This window comes from Rhincodon typus, chromosome 9 (genome assembly GCF_021869965.1).
Source record: "Rhincodon typus isolate 14 chromosome 9, sRhiTyp1.1, whole genome shotgun sequence".
In the NCBI taxonomy this organism is placed as follows: Eukaryota; Metazoa; Chordata; class Chondrichthyes; order Orectolobiformes; family Rhincodontidae; genus Rhincodon; species Rhincodon typus.
Window position 1 is genome coordinate 87,334,736 of NC_063340.1, and position 10,639 is coordinate 87,345,374.

Here is a 10,639-nt window from a genome sequence, read left to right on the forward strand (position 1 = left end):
TAACTATTTTCTTCAGTTTAATTACTAAAGAAGGCTAAGGGGATTGCTATCAAATGTTAGGAAGGAATGACCAATTCACACGAGTAAATATGAATGATTTTCTTCTTTCTCCCTGTCTCGGTGTCTCATTCTGTCTTGGTCCCTCATTTTCTTACTCTCCTTCACTGTCTCTTGGACCCTTGCTCTCTCATGCTCTCTCTCCCACTCTTTCAGTCTTCCTCACTTTTTCTCTCTTGCTGTTTTGTTCTCTCTCCTACTATCTCAATCTCTCTCTCCCGCTATCTCATTCTCTCTCTCCCCTGCTTTCTCATTCTGTCTGTCTCACACTCATTCTCTCTCCCACTGTTTCATTCTCTCTCTCTCCCACTGTTTCATTCTCTCTCTCACTGTCTCATTCTCTCTCTCACTTCTCATCCTTTCTCTCTCACTCTCTCCTTCTCTCTCTCCTGCTGTCTCACTCTCTGTCCTGCTGTCTCATTCTCTCTCTCCCGCAGTCTCACTATCTCATTCTCTCTCTCTCCCACGCTCTCAATTTATCTCTCCTGCTGTTTCTCACTCTCCCTTTCCTCCTGTCTCATTCTCTCTCTCTCATTGTCTCACTCTCTCACTCTCTTTCCTGCTGTCTCACTCTTTCTCCTTTGTCTCATTCTGTCTCCCTTGCTGTTTCACTCTTTCTCCATTTCTCTCTCTCTCTCTTGTTTTGATGTTGCTGCCATCAGCACTTTACTACAATTTCCTGTTTTGCTCCTGCTAAGCACCACACATCTTACCCTTCATGTTCTCAACAGGGGTGCGTTAGAAAGGACCTCCTGACACACAATTTGCGAATAAATACAATAGCTTCCTTTGCTCCTCCTTTCATACACTTCCTCCTTAAATATTGATGAGGATGTTAAGCAGTTGGCTGCAGATTTTGAAGAGCTGCAAACACACAATATGCACGTTTTGAAGGAAGGAATATCACATACAATGGATGTATAAGCACTGAGTTCCATTACTCACATTTTTAAAAACGGTTAAAGTACAAGTGATTCAAAGATAAACATTGCTAATTTTTGACTGAACTAAGCCTTTTTGTGGTCAGCAAGTCTTGCAAGGCAGTAAGTGACATTGGCAAACCTCTAACATTTCACATCCACTTAAACCAGCCTTTCAGCTAACAGCTTTTCACAGTCTACTGAGATTTGTTTATTGACACTGTCCAGCTCTTAAAGGACTCAAGTTTCAGAAACCATGTTACTGGTCTGGGAAAACAGAGTGTTGCCTTATGTCAAATATATTTTCTTTTGCTGCATCTAACCTTCTTGGGCAGATGACATCACGGTTATGTCAGTAGATTAGAAATTCAGATGCCCAGGCTAATGCTGTGTGGGTAGTGGTTTAAATCTCCATGACGATATTCACTTCTTACATCTGGAATATACAGCTGGTCAAATGTGACCATGAGAGCATTGTTGATTGTTGTAAAAACCCATTAACCTCACTGTTGTACTTCAAGGAAGGAACCTGGTGGCCTTATAAGGCCTGGCCTATGTGTCACTCCAAATGTAGCTGGCACCGAAATAGTTTAGCAAACCACTCAGGCCAGGGGCAATGAGGGATGGGCAACAAATACTGGCCCTGCTAGTGACACCCACATCCCACAAACTAGTAAAGAAAGACTCAAGGCTCTGGACAGCAGTTGACTGACCATAAGGTATAGGAGCAGAATGAGGCCATTTGGCCCATCAAGTCTGTTCTGCCATTTGATCATGATTGACATGTTTCTCAACCTCATTCTCCTTCCTTCTCCCACTGCCCCCATTAATGACTGTCTGCTGAAGCTGTCTCCATCATCCTCAAAGCAGAACATTCCAGGTGCGCAATCTGTTCAATTTGTTTTTGCATGGCAATGGTTTCTGGAAGTGGAAGCCAATATATCTGCACACTGAGATCCTCCCAGTGACTGTGAATAGGAGGAATGTTGTTCCAGGCCATGACATCTCACTGTGTAAAAAGAATGAAGCATTTCCCATCTCACCTCTGGCCACTTGCCTGTAATCTGTGTCCTTTATTCTGATCTCGCTCTCAGATATCAGATGACATGTTTCTGAGTCTTCCCTGTAAATCAATATCTTATATGGGCAGCCCCTGGCTTTAGGTTTCTTCAAATATGGCTTTAATTTTTCACTTGTCGAATCCTTGAGTAACTTTAAGGATTCCTATCAGGCCATCAGTATTCTCAACCCTAGAGAAAAGAGACCCAGACTGTTCATTCTTTCTTAGTCGATACAATCACAGAATTATTACGGTACAGAAGAGACCATTCAGCCCATCGTGTTTACACTGGCCTTTCACACGAGCGTCATTACCTAGTAACAATTTTTTGCCTTGTCCCCATATCCTTACACGCTATTTCTGTCCAAATTTTCATCCAATGCCCCCTTTGAACCTGTCTCCCCCACATTTCTTGGCAGTGCATTCCACGTCCTAGCTACTCATTGAGAGAAAAAGATTTTTCTCACATCATATTTGCTCCTTTTTACACATCGCTTTAAATCCATGCCCTTTCATTCTTGTTTCAATCACAAACAGGAATTTTTTCTTTCCTTTATTCATTAACGAGATGAGGGCATCACTGGCCAGGCAGCATTTATTGCCCATCCCTAATTGCCCAGATAGCAGTTGAGAGTCAACCACATTGCTGTGGGTCTGGAGTCACATGTAGGCCAGACCAGGTAAGGATGGCAGTTTCCTTCACTACATGACATAAGTAAACCAGATAGGTTTTTTCCCAATAATCGGCAATGGATTCATGGTCATCATTAGACTCTTAATTCTAGATATTTTATTGAATTTAAATTCCACCATCTGCCATGGCGGGATTTGAACCCGGGTCCCCAGAACATTGTCTGGTCTCGGGATTAATAGTCCAGCGATAATACCATTAGGCCTTCGTTTCCCCGATTTCTCCCTATCTACACTGTCCAGCCCACACACGCTTTTAAAAACTTTTTATCAAATCTCCTCATGGCCTTCTTCCTTCCATGGAAGAACAGTCCCAACTTCTTCAATCTATCCTGGTCACTGAAGTTTCTCATTTCTGGAACCGTTCTTGTCAATTGCTTCTACACTCTCCAATGCGTACACATCTTTCCTGTAATATGTTGCCCACACTGTGCCCAATACTCCAGCTGAGGTCTAACAAGTGTCTTGTCCAAGTTCAACATCACCTCCTTGCACTTGTATTCAATGCCCTTACAGTTGGTTCTGCTATAACGTGATAGTTCCATTCTTGTGTGATTCATTATGAGAAAATCGCACAACAGCCACATTATTTAAACAAATGAGGCTGGAATCACATCATAGCCAATACATGTAAGGAAAGTTTGATCATAGAATCCCTACAGTATGGAAACAGACCCTTTGACCCAACAAGTCCACACTGACCCTCAGAGCATCCCACCCAGACCCATCCCCCTATAACCAACCTAATCTACACATCCCTGAACACTATGGGCATTTTAGCACGGATAATCCAACCAGCCTGCACATCTTTGGACTGTGGGATGAAACTGGAGCACCCAGAGGAAACCCGGGCAGGAACACGGAGAACGTGCAAACTCCACACAGTCAGCCGAGGGCAGAATTGAACCCAGGTCCCTGGTGCTGTGATGCAGCAGTGCTAACCACTGAGCCACAGTGCCATGGTCTAAGTTCTTCAATTGTGTTAAAGCCAATTCGCATTGAAGAAACGTGTGTTATAGCAGAACCGACTGCATTGATAAAGCCAAGAACACTATATGTTTTATTAACTGCCATCTACACCAGCTCTGCCACCTTCGAAGATCTGTGCGCTTATATTCCCAGGCCCCTCTGCTCCTGTAACCTCTTTAGAATGTATCCTCTGTTTTATCTTGTCTTGTAGTATATTCTTGCAGGCCTGGGTATGTCGTTGTAAACCTTTGCAGCACGTTAGTCTCCATGTCTTTATCTGTTTCATATGGATTAAATGTCTTTTCTTACCTTCTGTAAAGGCTGTCAGCCTTTGTGCTAAGGTGCTTCTTGCAGGCACAGGATTTCATTTACATTGACACGATGGTTTTGGAAGAGACCATTTCCTGGATACTCAGACATCAGAATAAAAACGGTGAATTCCAGGAGCCTGGACGAGTTATCCACTCGGAGTTACAGGGTGGACAGAGTGGACCTGTAACTTTGACTGCCTACATACTGACAGCTCTTTTGGAGGATCAGAATTACATGGTATGTCTCTGTATCCTTTCCTCACAATTTATTATTCAACAAACAGAGAGGCATGTTTAAAAGCTGACTGTGTGTATATTGTGGAATATCCAATGTCATACTTTCATACACAGTGGGAATGTCTGGTGCATCAGAGCTATATACACATTTATTGCTTTACCAGTCTGAGGACGGAGCTGAAATCAGAGTATAGACAGTACTCGATGAGCCCTCGTAAAGCAAAATGTCTTCCATTCGGTGTGAATTGGACAGCACTTACAGCAACCAATTTAAGATCATCAGTTGAATTCACTTCTCATGAGGAGCAAATAGGTTCTTTGTGATCTGTTCTCTATAAGCAGATAGGACATGTTGAAGAGATAGTAGGAACTGCAGATGCTGGAGAATCTGAGATAACAAGGTGTAGAGCTGGATGAACACAGCAGGCCAAGCAGCATCAGAGGAGCAGGAAAGCTGACGTTTCGGGTCTGGACCCAAGGGCATGTTGAATTGTTGAGGCTTTTATGAGTTACCCATGAGCTTGAAGGGCCTACAGCTCATCATTGCTTTCTCCATGGCATTGCCTCAGCCTGTCAGAATCAACTTGTTAACCAATCAGCATCTTTTCTCCTGTAATATAAGCTGTTGTGATTGTTTGGAATTTGGTATTCTTGTATTTGTCCTGTAGAGTGGGCATGGGGACATAGTGGTTAGCACTGCCTCACAGCGCTAGGGTTTGATTCTAGCCTCGGGCGACTGTCTGTGTGGAGTTTGCACATTCTCCCCGTGTCTGTGTGGGTTTCCTCCGGGTGCTCTGGTTTCCTCCCACAGTCCAAAGATGTGCAGGCTAGGTGGATTGGCCATGCTAAATTGCCCCATAGTCTGCAGGCTGCGTGGGTTAACAATGTTAAATGCGGGGTTATGGCAATAGGGTAGGGTGCTCTTCACCAGGTCAGTGCAGACTTGATAGACCAAATGGCCTCTATCTGAACTGTAGGGATTCTATGAGTGCAAGGTGAAAAGTTTGAACTTTAGGCCTGTCATTTCAGCAAAATTCAGGTTCAGTCCTGTTAAGTGACTGTTTACTATTCAATGGCCACTAGTGCTTTGGAGCGCAATTACATCTCTTCCCCACTATTCCTCCCCATACCCATCTGGTGTTGCAGATTTCCCTCCTTACCCCATTCCCTCCATTGCTAAAAGGCCATAAGATTGTATGATATAGGAGTAGAAATAGCCCATTTGGCCCATCAGGCCTGCTGCACCATTCAAAGAGATCCCGTCTGGTCTGTTGATCCTCACTTCCACTTTCCTGCCTTTTCCCCATAACCCTTGATCCCCTTACTGATAAAAAGTCTAACTCAGTCTTGTACATCCAGTCAATCTGTCTTTTCTTGCTCCACCAACAAAATTCAATTTTAGTGGATAATTTTTGACTTTGTTTTTGAAGAAAGTTGAGTAAGGCCGTGAGAAACTACAGAGAGTTGTGACCACAGCCCAGTCCATCACGTAAACCAGCCTTCCATCCACTGACTCCATCCATACTTCCTGCTGTCTTGAGAAAACAGCCAGCATACTCAAAGACCCCTCCCACCCCGTTTATACTTTCTTCCACCTTCTTTCATCGGGCAGAAGATATAAACGTTTGTATACGTTTACAAACAGATTCGGGAACAGCTCCTTCCCCACTGTTATCAGAATGCTGAATGGACCTCTCAAATTTAATGTTGATCTCGCTCTTTGCGCACCTTCTCTGCAGCCGTAACATTGTATTCCTCGCTCTGTTCTATTACCCGAATGCACTTTGTGTGGTATGATCTGCCTGTACTGCACACAAAACAAAACTTATCACTGTACTTAGGTGCACTTGACATTAATAAATCAAATCAAAATCAAATATTCACAAAAGGCTGATAAGGTTCTTTAAACAAAACAAAACAAGCTTGTTAAAACAAATAAACAGTTTACTGGTAAGACCAACCTTTATAGCTGCCCCCGATTGTGTTTGAGTTTGGAGTGGTGAGCCACCTCATTGATCCACTGCAGTGGATGTGTTGAAGCATTCCCATGATAGAAAGTGAGGAGCCATGGGGTAGGGAGGGAACAGGACGGGTCAGGGTACTGCGTGAAGATTCAATGTTACTGCTGCTCCCACCCTGCTTTGTCACAGGGGGTTACAGCACTGTGAGGTGAAACAAGTGATCCGGTTGAAATGCTGGAATGCATCCTGTAGAAGATTCTCAGTGAATGCTGCCGTGTGTCACTGGTCAGGGGGTTGGATATTGAGTGCAGCTTGCCTCCCAGTTTATAATACGTTGATATGACAAGAATGGGCCACTTTAACCTCATGTGTGAAACCCCACTGTTTGATAAAAATGTTGGTACCCAGCCCCAGAAAATGATGGATAACAAATGGAGACAAGAGAAAATAATTCCCATCCATAGTTAATTACTAGAGGCAGCTCTGCGATCCAACACAAATAGCAGTTTGATCTTAATAAAACTGAAAGAGCTGCGGATGCTGTGAATCAGGAACAAAGACAGAAGTTGCTGGAAAAGCTCAGCAGGTCAGACAGCATCTGTGAAGGAAAAGTCAGAGTTAATGTTTTGGGTCTGGTGACCCTTCCTCCGTTCTGAAGACTGGAAGATAGGAGGAGCATAAATAGGCCATTCAGCCCATCAAGTCTGCTTTGCCATTCAATGAGATTATGGCTAATCTGTTAATTCTCAACTCCACTTTTCTGCCTCTTTTCCCCATTCTCTTCCCAATTAAAAGTCTGCCTGTCTCAGTCTTGAATATACTGACCATGATTTAAATGCTGTTTCTTCCAGAGCAAAATTTTAGGCCAGGTGTCAGACGCTGTGAGGTATCTCGAAGCCAAGCTGCAAGATGAAATCAATAGCAACTACAGTCTGTCTCTTGTGACTTACGCTTTAACCTTGGCCAATAGCAGCTATGCATCGCAAGCTCTGAATGAGTTAAACCAACGGGCAGATAAGCAAGGTATGGTAGAAAGTCAGCATCTTGAAATAGCACAAGTTTTATCAATGGTCTGGAATTGTCCTCGATCAGATTTAAAGAGTGGACTTTGGGAATTAAACACTGAACATAGAAAGGCAGATTTGTTTTGGCTGTCTGTCTCTATGTAGTAATAAGGGATTCAGTCATAGAGTCATACAGCACAGAAACAGACCCTTCAGCCCACACCAACCATAATCCCAAACTAAACCAGTCCCACCTGCCTGCACTTGGCCCATATCCCTCCAAACATTTCTTATTCATGTACTTATCCAAATGTCTTTTTAAACATTGTAACTGTACCCGCGTCCACCACTTCTTCAGGAAGTTCATTCGACACATGAACCACCCTCTGTGTAAAAAAAAAAGTTTCCACTCATGTCTTCTTAAAACTTTCTCCTCTCATCTTAACAATACTCCCCCAGTCTTGAAATTCCCACCCTAGGGAAAAGACACCTGCCATTCACCTTATCTATACCCCTCTTGATTTTATAAACCTCTATAAAGTTACACCTCAACCTCTTACACCCCAGTGAAAAAAATTTCCAGTCTACCCAGCATCTCCTTATAACTCAAGCCCTCCATTCCTGGCAAATTTCATCTGAACTCTCTCCAGCCTAATAATATCCTTCTTATAACAAGGTGACCAGAACTGGACACAGTACTCCAGAAGAGGCCTCACCCATGTCTCGTACATAGAATCCCTACAGTGTGGAAACAGGCCCTTTGGCCCAACAAGTCCACACTGAACCACAGAGCATCCCACCCAGACTCAACCGCTATAAACCCACCTAATCTACCCATCCCTGAACACTATGGGCAATTTAGCATGGCCAATCCACTTAGCCTGCACATCTTTGAACTGTGGGAGGAAACCCATGCAGACACAGGGAGAATGTGCAAACTCCACACAGACAGTCACCTAAGGATGGATTTGAACCCAGGTCCCTGGTGTTATGAGGCAGCAGTGCTAACCACTGAGCCACCATGCCGTACAACCTCAATGTATTGTCTCAACTCCAATATTCAAAGGTCTGAGCACTGAAGGCAAGCGTGCTAAATGCCTTCTTAATCGCCCTGTCTACCTGTAATGCAAATTTCAAAGAATTATGTCCCTGGACCCGAAGATCTCTCTGTTCTACAACACTATCCAAGGCCCTACTTTTAATGGTATAAATCCTGCCCTTGTTTGTTTTACTAGAAAGCTTTGTGCCCCTTTGCTCCCTTGGATATCTTGCATTAACAGTGTTCATTGTGGCCCACAGCTACCTGATTCTCTGTTGCCTGTGAATACACAGAAGTGCCTATCTACATTTTGCAAAGGATCATTGACACAACGGACATTGCAATGGCCTGGAGTGGGTTATGGTCACATACGTGATGGTATAATTGCAAATGAGCCTGCGCTCTGCAGATTAATGCAATTGTACCTTCTGTCACACAGAGGTAGAGCTGATGGTAGCGGAGGTTGTAGACTTTAGAAGGTGCAGTTGAGGAACTGACAGATTGCCCAGTTGGTGGTACACTCTGCAGTCACAGTACACTGCTGGTAGCAGGAATGAATGTTAAAGCTGTTGGATGGGGTACTGATCAGATGGACTGATTTGCTCTTGAATGGTATTGAGCTTCTTGATTTTTTTTTAGCATTTTCTTATTTTTGTTCTTTTCCATGGTGTTGCCAGCTGTGCTTTAAGCTGGCAGGGCCTGAATCTCTGGAATTCCTTCCCTAAACATTACCCCCTCTAGTCTCCCCTAAATTGTTCCTCATAACTTACCCCATTGACCTATTGGTCACCTGTCTCACTACCCCTCTTTCTGACTCAGCTTGTGGCCTGGTCACAATTCCCAATGGGCTATTGTTTAAGTTCAAAGCCCTTGCATCAGTAGAAGTTTTTGTTGTTCCAATGTCACCTATTCATTGCAAAGGGAGAACATTTCTATTGCATTTCATTGAATTCCCCCTCCCCAAAAAACTGAGTATCAGCAATATCAATCCTGCTTTATGCAGGAATCAATTCCATCCAATTACTCCATGGATGAAATGGGCCAAGGCAGAACTTTTTATATTCATTCGCAGGATGTGGGCATCTCTGGCTGTATCAGCATTTATTGCCCATCCCTAATTGCCCGGGGGCAGTTGAGTCATCCACATTGCTGTGGGTCTGGAGTCACATGTTGGCCAGACCAGGTAAGGATGGCAGTTTCCTTCCCTAAAGGGCATTATTGAACGAGATGGGATTTTCCTGACAACTGACAGTGGATTCACAGCCATCATTAGACTCCAGATTTTTTTTAATATATGGAATTCAAGTTCCACGATCTGCAGTGGCGGGGATTTGAACCTGGGTCCCCTGAACAGTGCACCAATCATATCTCAAGGCATTCGCCTCCCCACAACTTCCTGTTGACCAGCCTATTCCTGAGTCAGTGTTGCTTATTGTCTTTCTTGCTCGTCACAGATGGTGTCAGGTTTTGGTCGTCTCCTCCGAACACACCCGTCCCGCTGTGGAGCCACCGACCCCTTTCGTCAGATATCGAGATAGCTGCCTATGCTCTGCTCTCACACCTGAGGCAGGGCAAGCTGCTGGAGGGCATTCCCATTATGCACTGGCTCAGTGAACACAGGAACCATCTTGGAGGCTTCTCCTCAACGCAGGTAAACCGCACCCTGATTCTCATCCAACAAAAAAGAAATCAGACAACTGCAGGTGTTGGAACAAAGACAGAAATCACTGTAAGATCTGGCACGCTCTGTGGAGAGAAAGCAGAGTTAAATGTTTCAGGTCCAGTGATCCTGTTCCACTTTCTCTCCACAGATGCTACCAGACCCATTGAGTTTTTACAGCAATTTATGCTTTTGTTTCTGATTCACATCCCTTGTGTATGGATTTGTTAAGGTATATGCAGTAGAATCGTAGAATCACACTTCACAACAGCAGGCCATTCAGCCCACTGTGCCTGTCCTGGTTCATTGAATGAGTGACCCATTTGCTCCACCTCCCCCCATCTCTTTCCCAAAACCCTGTGATCATCTTAACTCTGTCTCCTCTGTTGACCGAGAGAGCACCTTCTCCTCATTTACTCAACAAAGCATCTCGCCACGTTGAATCCCTCTCCACAATTTCTCCTTCACTCCCTCTGCTCAGAGGAGAATAACTGCAGCTTTTCTCAGCTCTCTGCCCAACTGGAGCTGGTTGGGGGTGGGAAGAGGGGTGGTTGTTGTTGGGGTGGGGGAGGGAGCCATGTTCCTGTTGGACACCATTCTCAATCTCATCCTCATCAATTGCGAATTGGCCCACTTAACAGTTTCAGGTCAGCTATTGTTTCGTTGATGTGTGTAGAGGGGAACTCAGCACCAATAATCCGTCATCCGCCATACACCACATACCCCCCCCC

At 44.3% G+C, this 10,639-nt stretch overlaps 1 protein-coding gene across 1 annotated transcript in view; it reads left to right on the plus strand.

Moving 5' to 3' along the window:
* Positions 1-10,639, plus strand: part of cd109 (CD109 molecule) — a 184,539-nt gene that overhangs the window by 154,059 nt on the left and 19,841 nt on the right. Inside the window, exons 19-21 of the mRNA XM_048600918.1 lie at positions 4,017-4,245; positions 7,057-7,228; positions 9,703-9,899. Of these exons, the coding sequence (XP_048456875.1) occupies positions 4,017-4,245; positions 7,057-7,228; positions 9,703-9,899 (598 nt within the window). The remainder of the gene's footprint in view (positions 1-4,016; positions 4,246-7,056; positions 7,229-9,702; positions 9,900-10,639) is intronic.